The sequence below is a fragment of the Dama dama genome, chromosome 28, assembly GCF_033118175.1.
Source record: "Dama dama isolate Ldn47 chromosome 28, ASM3311817v1, whole genome shotgun sequence".
NCBI lineage: Eukaryota > Metazoa > Chordata > Mammalia > Artiodactyla > Cervidae > Dama > Dama dama.
In genome coordinates, this window is record NC_083708.1 from 33,201,618 (window position 1) to 33,227,709 (window position 26,092).

The 26,092-nt window shown below is 36.3% G+C and overlaps 1 protein-coding gene across 1 annotated transcript; it reads right to left on the bottom strand.

The window, feature by feature from the left end:
* On the bottom strand, positions 1 to 26,092 carry LOC133048179 (amine sulfotransferase-like). The gene is given in 8 exon segments (XM_061131802.1): positions 1 to 122; positions 4,895 to 5,081; positions 11,375 to 11,469; positions 12,338 to 12,464; positions 20,739 to 20,947; positions 22,489 to 22,639; positions 26,026 to 26,073; positions 26,075 to 26,092. Coding segments are annotated over 8 exon segments (957 nt in total).

Here is a 26,092-nt window from a genome sequence, read left to right on the forward strand (position 1 = left end):
CTACTCCTCATCTATTTCCCAGATGAACTTCAAGGGAAAATCTTTCATCTTCCTTTGGAATACTCTGTCAAATCGTTCATTTTGCTCCACCGTCAAGTGATGTTTCCAGTCTCCAATGGTACCTGGTGGGACAAACACACGGACAGCCCTGGGTGAGGAGGTAGTACTGTTGGGGCAAAAGCTTCCTTCAATCCACTTTATTATCTTCACAAGGAGATAAATATCTATTTGTTTTCCATGGAATTTGATGCCTCACTTTTTCTTATACATGGCTGAGCTAAAAACACACTTAAGACACGGTAGCACAGAAAATAGAGCTATAATCCACTTCCTTATCTTATACTTTCATTATCCACTACCAGTAATATAGAACTTTCTTAAGAAGGAAAAATAAAGCTAAATATGCAAAGAGATTAGAATATTTAAATATATCTTACAAAGTTCCACACACCATACTTGGCAAACCACATCTATTATATCACATAATGTAGTTCTTAATGATACCCTTCAAAGTAAGTATTTTCTTCATCTTTAAAGTTGCAGGAAAAAAAAGAGAGAGACACAAAGATTTTTAAGTAGAAGAGAGATCAAGATGGTGAGCAAAAGGAGTTGAACTTCACCTCTCCCCAAGAACATGTCAAAAATCCACCTTCGTGTGAAAGAATTCTCATTGAAACGTTGCTTCTCACTGATTCTTTCTCACAGAAAGAATTCTACCTAGAAACAGGCAGTCAGGCTCCTGGAAAACCAGGACTATCAGAAAGGTACACATGTAGCACATGGATGAAGGGAAGAAGGGTGATGAGGTCAGGACCTCTGACCCTTGGGAGAGACTCAGAGGAAAAGGGAGATCACGTGAGAAGATACGGGGGAGTGAACAGATCGAGCCATGATCTGGGCGTCTCAGACTTGGGCTGGTTGGAAAACCACTGGGACAGTTAGAGAGGCTGGAGAACTCTGGGCCCCAGGATTCCAGCATAAAGTAGATAAACAACAAGGGTACATTGTATGGCACAGGGAATTATAGCAATTACCTTGCAATAATTTATAATGGAGTATAACCTCCAAAAATTGTGAATCACTATGCTGTACATATATGATTGAGTAGCCATCATAGTCAGAAAAAGAGTCTGAAATGCAGTACTTGGATACAATCTCAAAAACAACAGAATGATCTCTGTTTATTTCCAATGCAAACCATTCAATATCACGGTAATCCAAGTCTATGCCCTGACCAGTAATGCTGAAGAAGCTGAAGCTGAACGGTTCTATGAAGACCTACAAGACCTTCTAGAACTAACATCCAAAATAAGATGTCTTTTGCATTATAGGGGACTGGAATGTAAAAAGTAGGAAGTCAAGAAATACCTGGAGTAACAGGCAAATTTGGCCTTGGAGTACAGAATGAAGCAGAGCAAAAGCTAATAGAGTTTTGCCGAGAGAACACACTGGTCATGGCAAACACCCTCTTCCAACAACAGAAGAGAAGACTCTACACATGGACATCAGCAGATGGTCGACACCGAAATCAGACTGATTATATTTTTGCAGTCAAAGATGGAGGAGCTTTATACAGTCAGCAAAAACAAGACCGGGAGCTGACTCTGGCTCAGATCATGATCTCCTTATTGCCAAATTCAGACTAAAATTGAGGAAAGTAGGGAAAACCACTAGATGATTCAGGTATGACCTAAATAAAATCCCTTGTGTTATATAGTGGAAGGGACAAATAGATTCAAGAGATTAGATCTGATAGACAAAGTGCCTGAAGAACTATGGATGGAGGTTCGTGACTTGTACAGGAGACAAGAATCAAGACCATCTCCAAGAAAAAGAAATGCAAAAAAGCAAAATGGCTGTCTGAGGAGGCCTTACAAATAGCTGTGAAAAGAAGAGATGCGAAAGGCAAAGGAAAAAAGGACAGATATACCCATCTGAATGCAGAGTTCCATAGAATAGCAAGGAGAAATAAGAAAGCCTTCTCCCTCAGTGATCAATACAGAGAAATAGACAAAAACAATAGAATAGGAAACACTAGAGATCTCTTCAAGAAAAGTAGAGATATCAAGGGAATATTTCATGCAAAGATGGGATCGATAAAGGACACAACTGGTATGGACCTAACAGAAGCAGAAGATATTAAGAAGAGGTGGCAAGAATACACAGAAGAACAAGACAAAAACTATCTTCATGATCCAGGTAATCACAATGGTGTGATCATTTACCTAGAGCCAGGCATCCTGGAATGTGAAGTCAAGTGGGCCTTAGGAAACATCACTGTGAACAAAGCTAGTGGAGATGATGGAATTCCAGTTGAGCTATTTCAAATCCTAAAAGATGATGCTGTGAAAGTGCTGCACTCAATATGCCAGCAAACTGGGAAAACTCAGCAGTGGCCACAGGACTGGAAATGGTCAGTTTTTATTCTAATCCCAAAGAAAGGCAATGCCAAAGAATGCTCAAACTACCACAGAATTGCACTCATCTCACACATTAGTAAAGTAATGCTCAAAATTCTCCAAGCTAGACTTCAACAGTATGTGAACTATGAACTTCCAAATGTTCAAGCTGGATTTAGAAAAGGAGAGGAACCAGAGATTAAATTGCCAAAATCCGTTGCATCACCGAAAAAGTAAGAGAGTTCCAGAAAAACATGTACTTCTGTTTTATTGACTATGCCAAAGCCTTTTACTATGTGGATCACAACAAACTGGAAAATCTTAAAAGAGATGAGAATACCAGACCAACTGACCTGTCTCTTGAGAAATCTGTATGTGAGTCAGGAAGCAGCAATTAGAACTAGACATGGAACAACAGACTGGTTCCAAATTGGGAAGGAGTATATCAAGGCTGTATACTGTCACCCTGATTATTTAACTTATATGCAGAGTATATCATGCGGGAATTCTGGGCTGGAGGAAGCACAAGCTGGAATCAAGATTGCTGGGAGAAATATCAATAACCTCAGATACGCAGATGACACAACCCTTATGGCAGATAGCAAAGAAGAACTAAAGAGCCTCTTGAAAGTGAAAGAGAAGAGTGAAAAAGTTGGCTTCAAACTCAACATTCAGAAAACTAAGATCATGGCATCTGGTCCCATCACTTCATGGCAAATAGATGGGGAAACAGTGGAAACAGTGTCAGACTTTATTTTTTTGGGCTCCAAAATCACTTCAGGTCGTGTGTGCAACCATAAAATTAAAAGATACTTTCTCCTTGGAAGAAAAGTTATGACCAGCCTAGACAGCATTTTAAAAAGCAGAGACATTACTTTGCCGACAAAGGTCCATCTAGTTGGACTATAAAGAAAGCTGAGAGCCAAAGAATTGATGCTTTTGAACTGTGGTGTTGGAGAAGACTCTTGAGAGTCCCTTGGATGGCACAGAGATCTATCCAGTCCATCCTAGAGGAAATCAGTCCTGAATATTCATTGGAAGAACTGATGTTGAAGCTGAAACTTCAATACTTTGGCCATCTGATGCAAAGAACCAACTCATTACAAAAGACCCTGATGCTGGGAAAGATGAAGGCGGGAGGAGAAGGGGATGGCAGAGAATGAGATGATTGGATGGCATCACTGACTCAATGGACAGGGGGTCTGAGTAAACTCCAGGAGTTGTTGATGGACAGGAAAGCCTGGCATGGGCAGTCCATGGGTCACAAAGAGTCAGACACAACTGAGCAACTGAACTGAACTATGCTGTACAACTGAAACTAATATAATATTGTAAATAAACTGTACCCTGCCTGCCAGTGTAGGAGACACAGAGACTGGGGTTTGATCCCTGGGTCAGCAAGATTCCCTGGAGGAGGGCATGGCAAGCCACTCTAGTACTTTTGCCTGGAGCATCCCATGGAAAGAGGAACCATTACAAATAGATTTTCAAGTCATAAATTCAAGGAAAAGAGGGTGCCACGGGCTGTCATTAATACAAAAGTTTCACTTGATGGAAGTTTGAAACCAACACTAATTCAATTATGTAATAAAGATGAATAAACTGGCATCTTTAGTTATCAGAATTTATTTTGTAAATATTATGGTCATTTGGCAGTAAGTTAGTTACATGGGCATGAGAAATGCTTTATATCAGATCTAGTTGAGCAATGAGAAGTGAAAACTGATAATAAATGGGACAAAGAGGAAGCAATGACTTTTTAAAATGTTGGTATCCATGGTAATTTTAATAAGATCTTTACATAATTAAAATTTAACCAGTGTCTATTGTCTTAGTGCTGTAATGAATATATTAGGATAAAATATGAGTCTAGTGATGTAAATAAGTGCAAATTATGCTTTAGAATAATGTACATTAAAAAGATGAAATGAAAAAATTGAAATTAAGGAGTATCAGGAGAAAATATATTTATTCTTAGCAACCCCTGGCAACTTAATGGAGCATAAAAAAAATTTATTCATATTGTTGGATGATAGAATTCATAGCAGATTGGGTTAATGAGGTATTAATCCACTTTTTACAATGAAGAATAATGAACTTGAGGGGAAAGTAATGATATAAAAATCCTTCTCCAAACAAAATACATATTAACCTTCTGTCTAGAATGTTCTAAAGAGCAATAAGGTAAATCAAGAATTGGAGCTCTCCTGGACACATATCTTTTGCCTTTTGGTAAGACTTTTAAACAAATTTTTAAAAATAGGGTCATATGGTCTAGAAAGAAGGAACCTAATATTTATTAGTCAGTTGCTGAAGTTCTGTTCTGTTTCCTGGGATAATTTTCAGGTTCTTCTTAGTTAGGATCATTGATTCTCTGTTTGGCTTCAGTGGTGATTCTTGGAGAGACATGTTGCAGGCCACATCTAACTTAATCTAGCAGCCGAGGACTCAAGACAAGTCTCAACACTTTTGCTTCTATTACCCACTTAACCCACCTTTGCGCAGGAAGTGTCCCTCGTTTGTTCTCATCCCGACTTCATTTTTCAGGATACTATCATAATTAGCTTGAGGATCAAGCTTCATGTTCTGAAATGTAGCCTGATTCACAACAGCATCCAGATCCTCTTCACTCAGTTCTTTCTCAAGAAAACTGCTGATTTTCAGCACAGAACTTCTGAGATCCTGAAAGAATCGTATGAGAAACTGTTCATTCTATAACGAACATCTGAGTTATAGCCCAACATCTTTACCATATTTTAGAAAACTGAGAGTGCTTGGGCTTTTTCCAAGTCCAAAGTTTGGCTAAGATCTGTAACATTCAATCTTTTAAACTGAGTGATGTTGTCAGCTTTGTTAGAGTTTCCTATCACTTGATTTTATAAAGAGAGCTCAACTTCAGTCACTCATTCAAGCAACACTTTGAGACTTATTATATACACTTCAGAGGGCTCCCCAGGTGAAACTAGTGGTAAAGAACCTGCCTGCCAGTGCAGGAGACGTGTGAGACAGGGGTTCGATCCCTGGGTCGGGAAGATCCCCTGGAGGAGGGCATGGCAACCCAGTCAGGTATTCTTGTCTGGAGAATCCCATAGACAGAGGAGCCTGGTGGGCTATAGCCCAGAGGGTTGCAAAGAGTCCGACATGACTGAAGTGACAGCGTGCACACATGCATGCATTTCAGAAACGACCAAGTTCTGCAGTGTGTTATCAGGTCAGAACATTCTCTCTGTGTTTGTGGTGTGTGTGCTCAGCCTCTCAGTCATGTCCAGCTCTTTGCACCCCCATGGATTGCAACCCACCAGCTCCTCTGTTCATGGGATTTTCCAGACAAGAATAGCAGAGTGGGTTGCCATTATCTACTTCAGGGGATCTTCCTGACGCAGGGATCAAAATCGCATATCTTGCTTCTCTTACATTGGCAGGGAGATTCTCTATTGCTGTCACCAACTGGGAAGCCCCCGGGAGTCCATAATTCATAAGGGAATGAATAAAGCAACTAACTGAATACAAAGAAAAACCCATTTTGATGACTTTCCTAGTGACTTCTACCAAATATTTAACAAAGTATTAACACCAATTCTCTTCATATTCTTCCAAAAAATTGAAGAGTATGAAAGATTTCCAAAAGCATTCATTTAAGCAAGAATTACTTTGGTACAAAAGCCAGAAAAACGGTGTAAGGAAAAGCTAAAGACCAAAATCACTTATGAAACATAGGGTGCAAAATTCCTCAACAAATTAATAACAAATTCAACAACATATTGAAAAGATTAAAAACCATAATAAAATTGGATTTACTCCTGGCATGCAAGATAGTTCAAACTAAGAAAATTCTTTAGTGTAATATCACATAAACAGAATGAAGGGAAAGACCACATGATCACATCACTTATTGCAAAAATAGCATTTGACAATATCCAACATGTTTTCATGATTCAAAAACACTCAACAAATGAAGAATTAAAGGAAACTATCTCAATAAGAAAAAGCTCTATATAAAGTACCTACTGCTAACATCACACTTAATGGTGAAAGACTCAAAGATTTTCTACTAAAATCAGGAACAAGGCAAAGATTCTCGTTCTGTCCACTTCAACACTTCTCCCCACTTTTCAACATAGTACTGGAAGTCCTAGCCAGAACAATTAGGAAAAAATAAACAAATATTAATAAAAGGCATCTAAATTGGAAAGGAAAATTGTTCACAGGAACATGATTTCATACCTAGAAAAATCCTAAATATTCTACACACACACACACACAAAACCTTGCTAGAACTAATAAACAATTTTAGCAAAGTTGCAGGATACAAAGCCAACATGCAAAACTCATATTTCTATACACTAACAATGAACAATCCAAAGGCTAAAAGTGAAAGTGAATTTGCTCAGTCCAACTCTTTGCAACCCCATGAACTGTAGCCTACCAGGCTCCTCCATCCATGGGATTTTCCAGGCAATAATACTGGGGTGGGTTGCCATTTCCTTCTCCAAAAGGCTAAATTATAGCAAAATAATTCTAATTTCAATTGTTTCAAAACTGATAAGATACTAGGAATAAGTTTAATCAATGTGGTGAAATATTTGTGTTCTGGAAAATATTTTAGAAAGTTGACTAGAACAACATCTCATGGTCATGAACTGGAAAATTTAATAATGTCAAGATGTTAATACCACCAAAAGTGATTCACAGATTCAGTGCAATCCCTATCAATATCCCATGATATTTTTACACATTGAAAAATTCATTGTAAAATTCAAATGGAATCTCAAGGGGCATTAGATATCCAATAGAGTCTTGAATGAGAATATCACATATAAAGGCATTAGACTTCCTCTTTCAAAGTTTACTACTCTTTCAAAGTCCTCAAAAAATTAAAGTCCATATCCAATAAGTCCACTTGTGGGCATACATGCAAAAGAAATGAAGATGAGGATCAGATATGTACACTCATGGTAATAGCATTATTTACAATTGCCAGGAAGTGGAAGTCATCCATGTGTCTGTCAATGGATGAATGCATAAACAAAATACATAGATGCAATTAAATATCATTCACCCTTCAAAAGGAAGGCAATTCTGATATATTTTTTTTTAATATAACTATTTTATTATTATTATTATTTTTTTTTTTTTCCAGTGGGTTTTGGGAATACATGTAAATCCATGGCTGATACATATCAATGTATGACAAAACCCACTGATATATTTTGCTGTATGAATAAATTAGTAGATCCCAATTCATGAATAGAAATGAAGACCTTGGTGATTAAGTTTACTCACATATTATAGGCAGAAGAATAGAGTGACAGTGATATGGGAGTAGGGGCAGAAAAGAAGTAGTTATATAAATAAGGATAGCAGTTACTGCCCCCAAATAACCACTATCCTTATTTATATAACTACTTCTTTGATTTTACTTATAATTTTATAATTTAGTTATGAATCTCCAAACAACATAGCTACTTCTGCCTTCATTTAAACTACATACTTCGATACACTTCACGAGTATCTAGAAAATGTTTCAACATTTTCTACAGTTGTATAGACACTATATAGTTAAGAATACCACCTTCAGCTCTGTGAGAAATCTTCAAAGTGCTTTGTGATCATCTATATGGACTTGTCAATTCCAATCAAAGAATAGACATAAATTGTATTAGCTCAAATTATCAAAAAATATTCAAGGGAAGTAGTAGACAAAGAAGACCTCAAAATCTACATCAATATTGATGGTACTGAGCTACATAGGGATTCTGTTTTAGAAACGGCTTTAAGGCAGAAACTTGAGTTGACCAAATTCTATTTTCCTGAAGAGAGAAAGTTAAGAGTTTCTCCCCAAGATATGGTGAAAAAAATATTTGTTTGAAAGGCTGATGAAAAAACTAGACCAAAAATATATGAACAATGGGCAGCTTGGTGGAAGGTAAGATAAAATTGATACCTGGTGACAGTATACTGATGACAGAACAGACAAATACTCCAGGATTTTGCATAGCTTACTCAGTGTCTTCTATGTCCACATTTTCAGCAAAATCTGTTGTTTATGAATATATTTTTGTGATCACATTCTCATGGAACAGCTCAAATATAAAAATAAGGAAGGGAACACATTTGCATTTTAAGATGATAACATGGGTTGAAGAATAGAGAATAAATGGAGATGGGCTGAGAATTGCAAGTAGACAAATCAGTTAGATGAGTTGCTATAGAAGCTAAGCAAAGATAATGGTGATCTGGACCATGGAAGGGGCAATATAGGTTGATATGTTTGCGTTTTCCACAAAGGAATCAGAGACAGAATTCAGACATTAACTAGTTAAATTAAGAGGCAAGGGAGAAGGAGATATCAAGCATGAAGGCTAGTTTCTGACTTTGATCACGAGATAACATATATTTCATGAGACAACAGGCAACTTCTGTTGGGAGATGATAATTCTACTGGGGGCAGGATTTTTTGGAAGTTCAAATATTAGCTATAAAAATAGGTATATAGAAGACAGTTGCAATATATTAATACATGTGTCTGTGCCAGTGTTACACATCTGGGATTCATCAATTTCACCCCAACCCCTCCAACCCAGTTTACACTACTGCACTCTATACTTCATGTAATTAGATTTGATGGATATTTTAAACTTTCATTTTCACTTGACTTCTCAGTCCTGACAGGTTAAAAAGTCTTAAAAAGGTTTCTTGACACACCTGCTTGGCTTCTGTCAGCACACACAATGTTTTTCTCCCTTCCTCTCTGAGAGTTCCTTTTCAGTGTCCTTCGTGGGCTCACCCTTTCTACCCAAAAGTTATGTTTTAAATTCTCTCAGAAATAGTACTCGTCCCCCTTGTTTTTCTCCCATACACTCTCTTTCTTTGTTTCTCTTTTCCTCCTCTTTTTCTGACCTTTTCCTCTTCACTCTCAATTTTAAGCATAATCATGGTTTCAACTATAGTCTATATAGTGATGTCCAAATTAATATCATTGATAATTTTAGAGCAAACCTCTTTGAAATGTAGACCTGTATGTTCCCCTAATTTTCAAATATCTTCTTGGATACTTCTAAATCATCTTAAACTCCATATGTTAAAACAGATCTCACAATCTTCTCTTAGCTTTACCCTGCTTGGGTGTTCCTTAAACAGTAAATGAATTACATCATTGTCAACACAGGTATATGAGCCAGAATATAGAAAGCATCTTAATATTTCTCGCTTTTTCTTTTTTCCTGTATATAATCCCTTTCCTTTTGACTGTAAACATATGTGTTAAAACTCCGCAGTTTCTCCAGTCTCAGAGTGACCATTCTAACCTAAAGCGTTGCTGGTGTTCAGTGGGTTATCACACTAGTATCTAACTAATTTGCCTGTATTCACTACCATCTTTTTCAATCCACAAAAGGGAATGATATTCTAAAAATATTAATTGCATTACATAACGCTCCTTCTTGTGATTTTTAAAAGACTTCTTACTGCCTTTAAGGTGAAAGAAATCACCATCATTTATTACAGTCTTTAAGCAGCTTGACTGTTACTGACCTCTCTTAATCTTTTAATACTTTCACTTTGCCTGTTCTTCTTCCTTCATTTTTCATCCACTTTAATGCGTCAGAAAATTTGCACATTCTCTTTCTCTGGCTTCCTTTTTCCACCTCTCTTTTTTGTTAATACATATTTATTAGCTTGCAGTTTTCAGGTTACTTTTTTTCAGAAAACACTGCCTATCACCTTTGATGATACCAGATCCTCTTCTATATACTTATATGAAATCAGCGGTTTTTCTTAATATTACTTATCATAGTTTTTAATTATTTATATTTGCTTGGGAATACCTGTCTTTCCTGTTAAATGACAAACTGTGCAAATAAAAGGTTCACTTCTCTTTTTCTCATAATTTACTGTCTGTCACATTTTAGGCATTCAATAATTTTTGATGAAATGAGTGAAGAAATGATGTCTTAGTGAATGAACATATCAATCACAGATTACAAAATAGTGAACTTAAACGTTTTCTGTTTGGTTTATGCAATATTTTAAGACACCTCTAATTGAATGACAAAGAATAAACATTATGAGATTATGCAGGAAAGCTGGTTTCAAAGTTTTTCTTAAAAAACAAAACAGGAAGCGTTTGCATCACAGAGCACACATTCACCTCAGTTAATTAGCCCTGTTTTGGTAGCTCTTCACCTCTGTGGTGCCTACTGCCCTTTCTCTATTTTAAAGTATGAGTGCTCTACACAGTTGAGTATGCCTTTATTGTGACAGATGGTTATATGAAGAGGAATCAAAAATGAGGAGCGGGTACAGTGAGAAGAGAGCATTGAAGGCCAGTAATGAATGAGCTGCAGAAAATTAAACCCCTCCCCTCCAAGAAAAAAATAACCCTGAAAAGTAGTTAGATACTGTCAACTACAAATTGGCACTTGCCATCTACTTCTACAAGGATTAAATCATGAGCTGTTGCAGCTGCTGACCTTAACACCACCTGAAAGGAGTTCAGTTGGAGACCAGAAATGAGGCACTCTGTGCTCAGGGAAAAACTGGCAGGATAGGTCCTCAGTTAGTTAGATATTTTCAGGAGCTGATTTTATGAGCCCAGTTCTTATATCTTCTCATATCTAGAAAAGCACTAAAAATCCTGCATGACGACGACTGTTCCCGTGGATAGAAAAAGCTCCACAAGACTAGAAGAAACCTTCTGGGAAAACATGTGCTCGATTGCATGTATCCCCCTTCACCAAAATCACACATATACCAACCTTCCCTCCTGAGTCTTTGGAGCAGTTTCTCAGAGCTGTCTGAGGTGCTGTCTTCTGGGCTGTAGCCCTCATTTTGCCCCAAATAAAACTTAACTCACAGCTTTTTCATAGTGCATTTTTTTAAGTCAACCACACAAAGATAAGTAGGAGAACATGGTTCATTGAAACCTTAAGAAGGAATTTCTAAGAAAGAATTTAAAAATAACTTTCCTCTCTTACCTTCTTCATCTCCTCATACATCATGAACAGGATATTGAAGTCATGTCTGTGCTCATACCAGCCTCTGATGTGATCAAACCAAAGGCTTCCTATCACTGTGGGAAAATTAATAAGTTAGCAGGTAAAGATGTCACACTTATTACATAACAAGCTATAGTCTGTCTTTTCTGTTCAAGAATCCTCAAAAGGCAAACCAAGCTCCAAACCACAGGACATCTATGCTATCTTTTAAAAAGTGGAGTTGTGGGAAACAGTTGCACCATTTTAATAGAAAACTGCTTTTGCAAGTTATTCTATGTTTGTAGGAAAGCAGCAATGCAGAGAAAAGAATCTTGAAGAACTAAATTCTTAGGTAAGAATTAAGATTAGTTTGAGAACTAAGATTTTGTTAACATCACTCCCTTCCTTCTTCTTCCTCCTTCACCTGAAAACATACATTTTTATTTCTCCTATTATTGTCGATTTAAAGATCTGTGGATAACAACTTTATTTACCTACAAACCAGCACATTAATATAAACTTCTAATGTGAGAAATCCCGGTTCCCACACTCCACAAATCGCTTGCATCAGTCTATCTTTCTCAGTGCTGGAATGAGAATCCCACAGCTGCCAGATAAGGTCTACCCCAGGACCATCACAGAGCACAAAACAGCATCTAGATTAGCTACTCTGGAATGAGATTTGGATCTGGAATGACCTTTTCTGGTTCTATTATTCCCTGGTCAAAGTTTCTCTTATACACTGTATAGCCTTGACAATTCTCAGTATAGGTGGTCCTAGTTAAAAAAAAAAAAAAACCTATAGGGTGGCAAGTAGATATCCAATACCAACCACTTGTGTATATTGAGCATATTATGATTAGCCTTCTCTTCTCACTAAATATGTTCTCTTGGTTTGAGAATTTGGCTAAATGACAACGTGGCCTCATAAACATGTTGCTTGATAAATAAATTCATAGTTACCTTTTCCATCTAGAAACTTTTCCATGAAATGTCCTATGCTATCTGAAGCTTCTAATTTAATCGCCAAATTAGAAAAATGAAAAAATGAGGTCAAAACATCCTTGGGGTTCCTGTAGATGTAAATTATCTGCAGAGGGAATAATGAAGAATTTGAACAATTCTGGGTTATCTTTACAGATTTTTTAATACCTACTTAGTATTTCATTATGTGAATGCAAAGTAATTTATTTTATCCAGGCTACTACTGACAGAAATTAACTTGTTCTCAAGGTTTTTTCTATCAAAAGGATCATGGCAATAAAATCTTAATTCTTATGAATTTTCACTTGTGTGAGCATATAGGACTAATTTCTAAAACTGAAATTATTTATTGTAAGGCTGATTAAGTTTGCAAATTACCTTCTGTAAAAGATGTTCCATTTACCCTCTGTGAGCATTAAGTGATATTTGATATACAGACAAGGTAGCATTGGAGATCAGTGAGAAAAGGAAAATCTACCTAACAGATGATGTTGGGTAAATAATAATCCATGTTTAAAAAATGGATTTCTACTTCACACAATGTATAGAAACATATTTACCAAAGGATAAATGATTTAACTTTGAAAGCAAATTTTTAGAATCTAAAAAGATAAAGAACGTATTACTGACCTTGTGTAAAGAAACTATTTTTCAAACAGGAAAATATTCCCATACAGAAATACATAAAAATGGATCAATCAGACTCCATTAAAATAAGAATGCTGTTCATCAAAATGTACCAAAACTTTACAAAAAGCAAGAAAATATAAGTGCAGCACAGATACCAAGAATAGATTAGTATCTAGAATTATGTTCAAACTATCATACAATTCGCATGCTACCAAGGTAATGCTCAAAATCCTGCAATTAGGGTTCAGCAGTATGTGAACCAAGAACTTCCAGATGTACAAGCTGGATTCAGAAAAGGCAGAGAACCATACATGGAACAATAGATTGTTCAAAATTGAAAAGGAGTACATCAAGGCTGTGTGTTGTTACCCTGCTTATTTAACCTCTATGCAGAGTGCTTGTGTGCTAAGTCACTTCAGTCATGTCTGTCTCACTGCAACCCATGGACTGTAGCCCACCAGACTCCTCTGTTCATGGGATTCTCCAGGCAAGAATACTGGAGTGGGTTGTGAGCCCTCCTCCAGGGGATCGTCCCGACTCAGGGATCGAAGCCACTCTTCTTATGTCTCCTGCATTGGCAGGTGGGTTCTTTACCACTAGCGCTACCTAGGAAGCCCTCTATGTAGAGTACATCATACAAAATGCCGGGCTGGATGAATCACAAACCGGAATCAAGATTGCTGGGAGAAATATCAACAACTTCAAATATGCAGATGATACCACTCTAATGGCAGCAAGCAAAGAAGAACTAAAGAGCCTTCTTGATGAGGGTGAAAGAGGAGAGTGAAAATGCTAGCTTAAAACTCAACATTCAAAAACTAAAATCATGACATCTAGTCTCATCACTTCACAGCAAATAGCGGGGAAGAAGTGCAAACAGTGACAGATCTTATTTTCTTGGGCTCTAGAATCACTGTGGATGGTATCTGCAGCCATGAAATTAAAAGATGCTTGCTCCTTGGAAAGAAAGCTGTGACAAACCTAGACAGTGTAGAAAGCAGAGAGTTCACTTTGCTGACAAAGGTCCTTATAGTCAAAGCTGTGTTTTTCCCAGTAGTCATGTATGGATGGGAGAGTTGGACCATAAAGAAGGCTGAGCACCAAAGAATTGATGCTTTCTAATTGTGGTGCCAGAGAAGACCCTTGAGAGTCCCTTGGACTGCAAGGAGATCAAGCCAATCAATTCTAGAGGAAATCAACTCTGAACTCATCAGAAGCACTGGTGCTGAAACTGAAGGTACAATATGTTGGCCACTTGATGCAAAGAGCCTACTCATTGTGAAAGACCCCGATACTGAGAAAGATTCAAGGAAAAAGAGGAAGGAGGCGACAGAGGAGAAGATGATTGGCCAGCATGAGTAACCTCCAGGAGATAGTATAGGACAGAGAAGCCTGGCATGCTGCAGTCCATGGGGTCCCACAGAGTCGGACATGACTTATAGACTGAACAACAACAACAACAAAATAAAACAAAAGATACGTATACAAATCTCTATGAAAAAGGTAACATAAAAAAACTGACAAAAATTATAATAATTTCACTGAATAAGAAATAACTGTGGGAATCAACCTGCCTGACTTCAGACTCTACTACAAAGCCACAGTCATCAAGACAGTATGGTACTGGCACAAAGACCGAAATATAGATCAATGGAACAGAATAGAAAGCCCAGAGATAAATCCACGAACCTATGGACACCTTATCTTCGACAAAGGAGGCAAGGATATACAATGGAAAAAAGACAACCTCTTTAACAAGTGGTGCTGGGAAAACTGGTCAACCACTTGTAAAAGAATGAAACTAGAACACTTTCTAACACCATACACAAAAATAAACTCAAAATGGATTAAAGATCTAAATGTAAGACCAGAAACTATAAAACTCCTAGAGGAGAACATAGGCAAAACACTCTCCGACATAAATCAAAGCAAGATCCTCTATGACCCACCTCCCAGAATATTGGAAATAAAAGCAAAACTAAACAAATGGGACCTAATGAAACTTAAAAGCTTTTGCACTACAAAGGAAACTATAAGTAAGGTGAAAAGACAGCCCTCAGATTGGGAGAAAATAATAGCAAATGAAGAAACAGACAAAGGATTAATCTCAAAAATATACAAGCAACTCCTGCAGCTCAATTCCAGAAAAATAAATGACCCAATCAAAAAATGGGCCAAAGAACTAAACAGACATTTCTCCAAAGAAGACATACAGATGGCTAACAAACACATGAAAAGATGCTCAACATCACTCATTATTAGAGAAATGCAAATCAAAACCACAATGAGGTACCATTACACGCCAGTCAGGATGGCTGCTATCCAAAAGTCTACAAGCAATAAATGCTGGAGAGGGTGTGGAGAAAAGGGAACCCTCTTACACTGTTGGTGGGAATGCAAACTAGTACAGCCGCTATGGAAAACAGTGTGGAGATTTCTTAAAAAACTGGAAATAGAACTGCCATATGACCCAGCAATCCCACTTCTGGGCATACACACTGAGGAAACCAGATCTGAAAGAGACACGTGCACCCCAATGTTCATCGCAGCACTGTTTATAATAGCCAGGACATGGAAGCAACCTAGATGCCCATCAGCAGATGAATGGATAAGGAAGCTGTGGTACATATACACCATGGAATATTACTCAGCCATTAAAAAGAATTCATTTGAACCAGTCCTAATGAGATGGATGAAGCTGGAGCCCCTTATACAGAGTGAAGTAAGCCAGAAAGATAAAGAACATTACAGCATACTGACACATGTATATGGAATTTAGAAAGGTGATAACGATAACCCTATATGCAGAACAGAAAAAGAGACACAGAAATACAGAACAGACTTTTGAACTTTGTGGGAGCATGTGAGGGTGGGATATTTCAAAAGAACAGCATGTATACTATCTATGGTGAAACAGATCACCAGCCCAGGTGGGATGCACGAGACAAGTGCTCCGGCCTGGTGCACTGGGAAGACCCAGAGGAATCGGGTGGAGAGGGAGGTGGGAGGGGGGATCGGGATGGGGAATACGTGTAAATCCATGGCTGATTCATATCAATGTATGACAAAACCCACTGGAAAAAAAAAATAATAATAATAATAAAAAACAAAAACAACAACAAAAAAAACAGAACATGAATAAAACGTTAGTGAACGCAAAAAAACAAAAAAAAAAAAAAAGAAAGAAATAACTGTGGGCAATAAACTTTTCAAAACCTGCTTAATTTCATCATTGATTAAATAAATGGAAATTAAGATCAATTTTAGATAGCATCTTATAATCACCAAATTGATAAAATTAGGAAATCCAATAGAAAAAAAATACTAAAAGAAAAATAAAAACTCATATTTTGTAGTTTTCACTGTTTATGCTGCAATAACTTTGAGAAAAATAGCATCATTTTATGAAGTTTAATATTTTTGTCCTTTGTGGCTTTGCAATTCTATTCTTGGGTGCTTAGGGAAGCTCATGCTGACGTGCACCACAGGACATGCTCAAGAATGTAATGTAACATGGCATGTTCTAATAACAGAATAATGGAATAACCTAAGTATTCAATGAAGGAAAAGTATGGGTCTCATAGAATTACTTACATAACATACAAAATTATACAGCAGTCAAAAATAATATTGAAAATAAAGAACAAGAAAAGACACATGTCAAATCCTCAGGGAAAGGGAAAACAATTGATAATATATAGCTAAGTAGAATTTAAAGCCAAATATTTTAATAGGATGATAAAAAAATTGGTTCTAATGACCAATAGAATAGGAATCTGTATACTGCATTAATAGAAAAATGTTAATAGCACAATGTCTAGAAATTCTGTAAAGATTTCAATTTAGTAACAATCATGAAAATTTACACACTTATCTTCAGACATAAGCATAAAGGATTAACATAAAAAATTTATAAAATTATTTAGAAAAATTTATTTTATATGTTTGTGTTAGTATCCCAAGTTAGTTCAGATGATAAAGAATCTGCCTGCAAGGCAAGATACCTGGGTTTGATCCCTAGGCCAGGAAGATCCCCTGGACAAGGAATGGCTACCCATTCTAGTATTCGTGCCTGGAGAATTCCAGGAACAGAGGAGCCTGGCACGCTACAGTCCATGAGGCCACAAAGAGTTGGACACAGCTGAATGACTAACACTTTCAATTTCTGGTGCCCCAAGCAGAGAATATACATTATTTTCTCATGTAGTCATGGAATGTATTGAAAAATTGATCTACATGTAATTGGCCATAAAACTTCTTAATGAATTTCAAAACTTAGAATTCTTACTATACCATTACCTGATTCCATAATTACTCTTTCATAATATTAATTATCAACACTGAAAAACAATTTTAGTTTTATAAATATTTATAAACATTTTATTTGAAAATAAAAATTCTTCAGAATAATTTGAACCAATGAGAAAATAAAAATGAAAAGATAGGTTACTTTGATGCTAACAACATTATACCCATAGCAATGCTGAAATCGATATTCATCATTTTAAAATGTCCATATTTAACAAATAAATATTGGATACCACATGACAAAAATATTTTCAAACAAAATATGAGAAAAAGTTAAAATCAAAGCAAAAATCAATGAAGTGGAGAATATTAAATTATGTTTAAAAATTTTAGTTCTTTCTTTGCAGCAAAAAAATATATATATATAATAAGAAAATGTCCATAGACTGAAAAATGTACAAAGGAAAGAACCTAAAAATTTTCACTGTTACTAATGAATGATAAGATGTAACCATAGAATTAGATAAATATTCATTAGTTTATGAAAGTATATGCTGCAGTTTTTTCCAAGTTTTGAAATATAGATGAAAGGATGATAATTTATTTTGAAAGTAAAATTATACTAATGATTTAGGGAAAGGTAAATAAATTAATTAAACTGAAAAAGGGAAAATGTTTTAGAACTATAGAGTTATCAGTATGAGACATATTGTAGTGGAATTTAATTAAATCTTCAAAATATTCTTCTTATTTGTAATTTTAAAATACTTGAAAAACTAACCAAATTTTAAAAGCTTCAAAATTTGTCTTACAAACTGACTTACGGTGATATTAAAATCAAATATCTTTCAATATCATAGAAAATTGTCTATTTTAAAAATAATTACAGATAGAATTTCCTGAAAAAATAAATAAAACTCTTACAACAGAATGTTAATAAAATACAATAATATAAAAATGTAAGATTTATCTCAGAAATAAATTCATAAATATCTAACCAATTTCTTTTTGCTTTAGTTTAAAGGTGGGAAAGAGGGAATGTTGTACTTATAGGGTGCCAGAAAAGGACTTTTAAGTGATTAGAACTGTTTGAAGAACAAAATTCAAATTTCAAGAGTACTGAGAAAGGGGGGGAAAGTATTTCTCAGCATTGTGTACCTCAAAATCATTGCAACAGAAAACAAAGTCAAGAAAAGTATACTAAAAAATGTCAGTCAAGGACATAATATTTCTCATCACCTCAATATGCTATTTTTCTTCTACAGATTTTTAAGTCCTGAAACAGAAAAGAAGGAAGTGCAAATATTGAAAAGCAGAGAAACATAGAATATATTATGATTTTAAAATAAAATGTATTTCAGTGAATATAGGGAAAATTAATAAAACAAATGAAGAGATTTGTGGAGCCAAATATAATAGTGTAACAAGATCAGTATCATTTACTTTATAACAGTAATAGCTAAATAGAGAAGGCAATAATGAAAACCAATTAATTACATATGTAAAATTTAAACCAAAAACTGGTAATCCGGGGGAAAAAAATGTAGGAAGTATACAAAGAGCATTACAACACTCGTGGTGGACAGAAATGTTGTTTTTGTTTAGTTGCCGAGTCATGTCCAGCACTTTTGTGACCCAAGGGACTGCAGCCCGCCAGGCTTCTCTGTCCATGGGGATTCTCCAGGCAAGAATACTGGAGAGGTTTGTCATTTCCTTTTCCAGGGGATCTTCCCAACCCAGGTATATAACCCTCATCTGCTATTTCGCTGGCAGATTCTCTACCACTGAGCTGCCTGAGAAGCCCAGACATCTGATAAATAAAGAGCAATAGAATATTGCTGGATGGAAAACAGCAGTTGTTGGAAAAGAGCAATGATAATGATTTTCTCAGACTTAATCTTATTTTATTAATGCTAATCAGTATCTAAATATTATTGGGAAATTCACATATAAAGAATAAGCTTTATGGGATTTTCCTTATCAGTTACATCATTCAAAACAGTGAAGAATGGGCACATATTAAATATATCTATTAATTTTGGGAATGAAGAATGAATAATCAGAGGAAGGAAATATGGAAATAATATATCAAAATGTAGACTTGAAAACAGTAGGGAAAGACTAAATGCTGAAATCATATTGGATCAATTGGCAAATCCTATTGGCAATTATTATGCAATCGTCATATTTCAAATCACCTGTGATATCTGATATAATTTATCATTAAATGTAAAAAATCAAAACAGAGAGGAAAACTGGAAAGTATTTGCATAATCTTTCTGGCTGGGAGGTGTTTATTAACAAAACTTGATGGCAAGATACTATGAAGGAAAGATTGTTAAGTTGGTTACATGAAATTAAAAGCATTCAACAAGTTTAAAGGTAAACTCTTAAGTGGAACAATTTTTACCCCATATAAATGCTTCAAGCAAACAGTAAATAGAGAAAAATTTTAAGAAAGATAGGCAAAGGATATGAAGGGTATTTCAAGGCCTAGAATAAGCAGAAAGGGGCTCAAATTTATTAAAACCAAATGGACTACAGTTACTCGAGAATAAGATAGTTCTTACATAACATATTAGCAAAGATTTTTTTAGCAAAGATAACTTCATTCTTTGGTGAGTGTGTAAGGAATAAAGCATTCTTATATGCTATTTGAGGAAGTGTCAGTGATAGATTTTATAAGGCAAGTAGATAACACCTACCAACACTTCAAATATTTGGACATCTAATGCTGAAATTTTCACTTTTAGGGAAACACTTCACCAGAACAAAAAAGTGTGATCTATAAGACTGTTTATTGCAATATGGTACATACATTTTCTAAAACTCACCTGTTCATCAATTCACAATCATATATATTATATACATAGACAGAATAAAATCCTACTAAATTGTTAAAAACAATAGAATTTTATGTGCTGACAAATTAATTTTGCTATATGTTTTTATAATGACACAGCAAACAATGTGTGTGAGATCCCAATCCATGTATATAGGTATAATTTCATATACAACTTTAACGTGTAAAGTAATATTTTTGTTTGGTGGGGTACCGGCGATTCCCTGGTAGCTCAGGTGGTAAAGAATCTGCTTGAAGTGCAGGAGACCCTGGTTTGATTTTAGAGTCAGAAAGGTCCCCTGGAGAAGGGATAAGCTTCTCCAGCATTCGTGGGCTTCCCTGTTGGTTCAGACTCTAAAGAATCCACCTGCAACATGGGAGACCTGGGTTCGATCCCTGGGTTGGGACGATCCCCTGGAGGAGGGCATGACAACTCACTTCAGTATTCTTTCCTGGAGAATCCTCATGGACAGAAGAGCCTGATGGAAAACAGTCCATGGAGTTGTGAAGAGTCATACAGGACTGAACGGCTAAGCACAATGTCAGAAATATTATAATAATCACATTAGAAAGAATGTGAATGAGTGAGGTTGGGAGGACATTATGTAAAGAAACTATTTTTGTTTGTTCAAAGATTCAAAAGATATTTGTGTGACTTACTTTAGCTTTTTTGTTCTTGAGACCCTTTGGCGCTAAATAGTATGGGATGTGGGAGGTAAAGAGGCGAGGCGATGGTCTTTTCTCATATTCTATTTTGCGTACATTGTATTCCAGGAAGGGGCTTCTGTCAATTGTTTCCACAATTTCAGTTCTGTTACGATGTCCCTTGTAGTAAATCAAGCTTAATATCTGCTGAGCCCAGATGGTACCTGTAAAAATATATGTCTTATTTTCAACCTTGAATTAATTTTGAACAATAAATGTCAATAATAATGCCACCCATTTCAAAATTATTTGGAGCTTTTTCTTTCTTTTTACCACCCTAAAGGTGTCAGTGAACTCGTCCAAGTTTTCTGTTTGTTTGCGTTTTACATTAAAATTATTAGAGATGAAATCAAGGGTTTTACTTCCTTTTTCACTCTGAAGAGCTGTGGGGGTTCTGATTCCATAATAGTAGTGAATCAGATTCATCCTTCAGCTCCTTCTGTTTCCTCTACTTCAAGTAAAGTCTGTTTCCACAATTTTCTCTGCCTACCTCTGTTTTCCTTTCCTTAGTCTCCTTTCTTAAAGCTTTGTCGTTTAAAAGAATAGACAAATCAAGCACTCAAGACCTCTTTTTTTTTTTTTTTTTTTTTGCTTACTTACTGTTTCTTGATGTAATACTTGGGCAAAATTAAGGGTAAAGGAAAAACTCGATATGGACTTCAGTGTTTGAACTAAAACAAGGCACAATGAGATGGCACTGACAACTAAGGGAGGAAAAATAATCACCAATCAGAGGTGTTAATAAGTTGTACAGAGTGCAAGAATCCAGGGGTAAAGGAATGTAGTACTAATTCAGTGAAGTAAACACGGTCATGAGTTTCAGACTAGATGGTAAAGGGAAGAGTTGGAGTATTTTCGTAAAAATCAGGAATAATTTTATTTCCATTACGTAGATTCCAATGTGTCTTTGAGAACACTATTCACTTCATACAACATTGCTTCAGTGGTGCCAGTCATCTTATCTTCTAAACAGAGTAATACAAAAAATTGATATGAAAAATCGTGTCTGACTCTTCGGGACCCTATGGACTGTAGCCCACTGGGCTCCTCTGTCTATGGAATCCTCCAGGCAAGAATACTGGAAGAGGTAGCATTCTCTCCTCCAGGGGATCTTGCCAACTCAGGAATCAAACCTGGGTCTCCTACTTTGCAGGCAGATTCTTTACCATCTGAGCCATCAAAGAAGCCCAATATTAAAAAATAAATTGTAAAACTTTCATGTTGAGGACAATTTGTCATAGATAAATTTATTGTCTTATCATATGGAAAGTGTTAGTTGCTCAGTTGTGTCCAACTCTTTGTGACCCTCTGGACTGTAGCCTGCCTGGCTCCTCTGTCGATGGAATTCTCCAGGCAAGAATACTGGAATAGGCTGCCATTTCCTTCTCCAAGGAATCTTCCCAATCCAGGGACTGAACCCAGGTATATTTTCCTTCATTCTCAGACCTAGGTCAGCATTTACCAAGTATCTCCTATTGGCTTCCTATTTGGTTTCTTCATATGTGCTAACAGAGATGACAATATAAGCATTTCAAATGACCTTATAAGATAGAGATATGAGATTTGTTTAACTTTTCTTCTGATCCTAAATGGTTACCTAATTGTTGACTGGGCTACTGTCAAAGTCTGGATAAGAGTACATCTGTCCACATGTATTACCAAACCAGAATGAAGAATGAAACAGGTGGCCACTCCTCAGACTTACCAGATTTGGGGTATGTAATGGTGAAGACATCATCATCTCTAATTTCAAAGTCATCTAGATTTTCTAGAAAGTCAATATCAACCAAAGAACGTTCAAAATTATAGCCTTTAAATTTCAATAAATATGTGTCTTCATCACCCATAATTATCACCTACAAGTAAAAACAGATAGAATGCAATTAAAATTCTTAGTATTTACAATAATGAATAAGACTTCCTGAATTTTCAATATGGATCAACTTGTTTACCAGAGAAACCAGCTTACATACAGTATATATCATTTAATTTTCAGAGGAACCCTTTGTTTCTAGAGATATTGTTATTACCACTGTGTTAAAGATGGGGTAAGGAAGATACTAAGTTAAAGTGCTTGCCTTGAAGGCAATATCATCATGATTTCAAACATACAGGTGAGTAAATCAGCAAACGGCTCAAGGTGGCCCAGTTACCAGAGCTGCAAGATGTTGAGAGGGCAACAGGCAGAAAGGCCAGGGTCTCCAAACGGAGGAAATAGGCTGCAAGTGTCAGACATTTTTAATCTCTCTCTTAAGCAGCAGGAGGAAACAAACTACAAGTGTTAGATATTTCCCCTTCTCTATCCAAATTCAAAAAGGAGTTTCTTTTAAAAAGAGATTTCTTTTAAAATTCTGTGTTGACATAAGGAGGACACCTGGTTCCACCTGAACTTAACTTTTCTCAAACCTTGAGCTAACCAATGCATTTTTCTTATGGAAATGTTTATCTTAAGCTATGTTAATGAACTGTCTATTTATCCTAGACTCTGTCTTCAAGTCAGTTCTTGCCTAAGACTCAGAACTGACTTTGACAAACCAGTATGTTTTACTCAAGCAAATGTTCTCTTAAGCCATGTTAATGAGACTGTATTTGCTTGGATACCTGCCTTTCTTCAAGATTCATGGCAAAACAGAACTCTTGCCTGGAGAAAAAAAAAAAAGATTCATGGCAATCCTTTTATGGTCCAGGACAACTCACACTATGCCAATGTTATCTCAGAATGCATGTTGTGGGTGAGGGGCCTGGTGCCATTCTCTGAGTTTTGAGACATTTCCTTTTTTTAATTAGCTGACTGCTAATAGCTATAAAACATACAGCTAAAGACTAGCAGGGGGGCACTCTTTCTGCCCCCTTCTGATGTCTGTGTCAGAAGCTTTCTCTCTTTTATACTTTAATAAAACATTATTACACAAAAGTTCTGAACAATCAAACTTTGCCGCTGGCCCCGGATTGAATTCTCCTCTGGAGGCCAAGAATCCCAGCGTCTTTCACAGCTCAGCAACAACCTTTCAATTTGATGCCAGACAATTTGGCAACAGAGTCCATGGTCTTAAACATTTTATCAGACAGTTTCCTATGATCTTATATGTTTACACATTACATGCTTTTCATTGTTTTAGAAGTAGACATTTCTTTAATGAATGTACTTTTAACTTCTCTTTTTCTTCTGGAACATGAAGAATCTGCTATGCCTGAAAGAAGCTTTTGAGGTTCTTGGATCTGATATGCTCTTTCAAATGAATTGTGGTATATGTTCTGTGGGAGAAATACCAATTGTATTTACACTGGAAATATTCCTTCATATAGTTGCAAGATACTATTTGGTAATTATCATATTTTCCAATAGAGGTTTCGTTTTGCTTTTTGAATCAGAATTCTGAAATAAGTCTAAAAAAGAAAATTGCAAAAATTGGAAGCAGTCTAAAGATGCATCTTCAAAAATCATGCGTGCCAAACATTTCTTCATTAGCTCCAAAAGAGAAATCTATTCTATTTTTAAATCCATGTCTAAGACTTTACTATTAATAATTATTTTTGTCAGACAGTAAGATTTGCTGATGGGTCTGGGTGAGGAAAGGACAGGGCCCTTGTCCAGTGGCCCTTTATTAGGGAGAAATCTATTCCTAATTGTTAAATAGATGAGGGAATCCAAGAAGTTCTAATAATATTATATTTAAAGCCAGCATATGTTTCAGTTATGTACTTTTTAAAAATTTCTGTGCACACCAAGAAAATGAATTTGTTAAAAATTTTGCAAATATAACTTAATCACAAAGAAACATTTAATCCTTTCAGACAATCGAACTCATTTGATCACTGCTGTTGTTGTTTAGTCACTAAGTGGTATCTGACTCTTTTGTGACCCAATGGACTATAGCCTGCCAGGCTCCTCTGTCTATGAGGTTTTTCAGGCAAGGATACTGGAGTGGATTGCTGTTTTCTTTTCCAAGGGATATTCCCATCCCAGGGATTGAACCTGCATCTCCTGCATTGCATGCAGATTCTTTACACTGAACCACCTGGAAAAGACCGCCTTATCATTAAAGGGAGATAAAAGTTAGGCTTAGTTTTCTAAGGAAGAGTATTAGAATCACCTGGGAGTCTGGGCAAGCTTTCATATTGTAGGCCCTATTTCAGACTGGGAGAATCAGAATTTCTGAGGAGTGTGACTTGGAAATCTGCATTTTAACAAACTAGCCTTTCCAAAAATGACAATCAAAATAATGTTAATTCACTATCTTTGTTTCAATTGATGTTTTATCTCAACTTTCAGAGAAGCCTTTGGGGCATGCTGTTCTGCAATGCAGGAGATGTTTGTTCAAACCATGGGTGGGGAAGATCACCTGGAGAAGAAATGGCAACCCACTCCAGCATTCTTGCCTGGGAAATCCCATAGATAGAGAAGCCTGGTGCATTATAGTCCATGGGGTCACAAAAGAGTGGGACAAGCCTTGGTAAGTAAACAACAGCAACAATTTACCTCTCAATTGAAGATTCAGTTAGAGTTTTACCAACCTGCTGGTAGTTATCTCACTCAAGTTGCCGTCCACAGAACCTCAGCTAGTGAGGACTGAGAACAGAATAGATGATAACCTGCAAAGAATGGTTTCAATAAATGTAGAGCTATTTTGACATGGCATCACAAAGATGCATGGAAAAACCTTGAAGAATTCATACTGAAGATTGTTGTGTGGCAGCATTTTTTCTGTATAACATGGACAAATGCAGAAGTTCACAAATAGAAACTATAGTTGAAATGCAAGCAAAGATGATAATGAGTCAATATCACAAACTACCTGACACCCCACAATGCCCCAAACAACTGCTTAGAAAACACAGATTCCAGGCACTGAATGCTAAGAAAAGTTGAAAGCGTATCAGGCAGTCCACACAAACCTTCTGAATACCACTTCTTTGCTATTAATAGTTCAGTTTGTCTTGCACAGCTTTAAGAGAAAATCATGAGTTGTTTGTCACAGATGCAAGAGAAGAGTTGGTTATGGGGTGGATTCATACAGGAACTCAGCATTGGCAAGACTTGTATATACCTTCATGATGAATATAGGAAAAAGTGAGAGTAGAGAGAAAGGACATCTTGTTTCTCCTTATTCTTGCACTGAAGTTTAAAATAAAAGGAGAGGGGAAAATACCCAGAAAACTGAGGAGAAAAAATTAAATGTGTTTGTGTCCTGAAAAGAGGGTAAGGCTTGAAAGAGCCTAAGTCTTCCCTGTTACTACTCACTGTTAGAGGTGAACTGATGAAGCAGGATTCCCTCTGATACAGCCTTAGGGGTGTTAGGGATTGACAT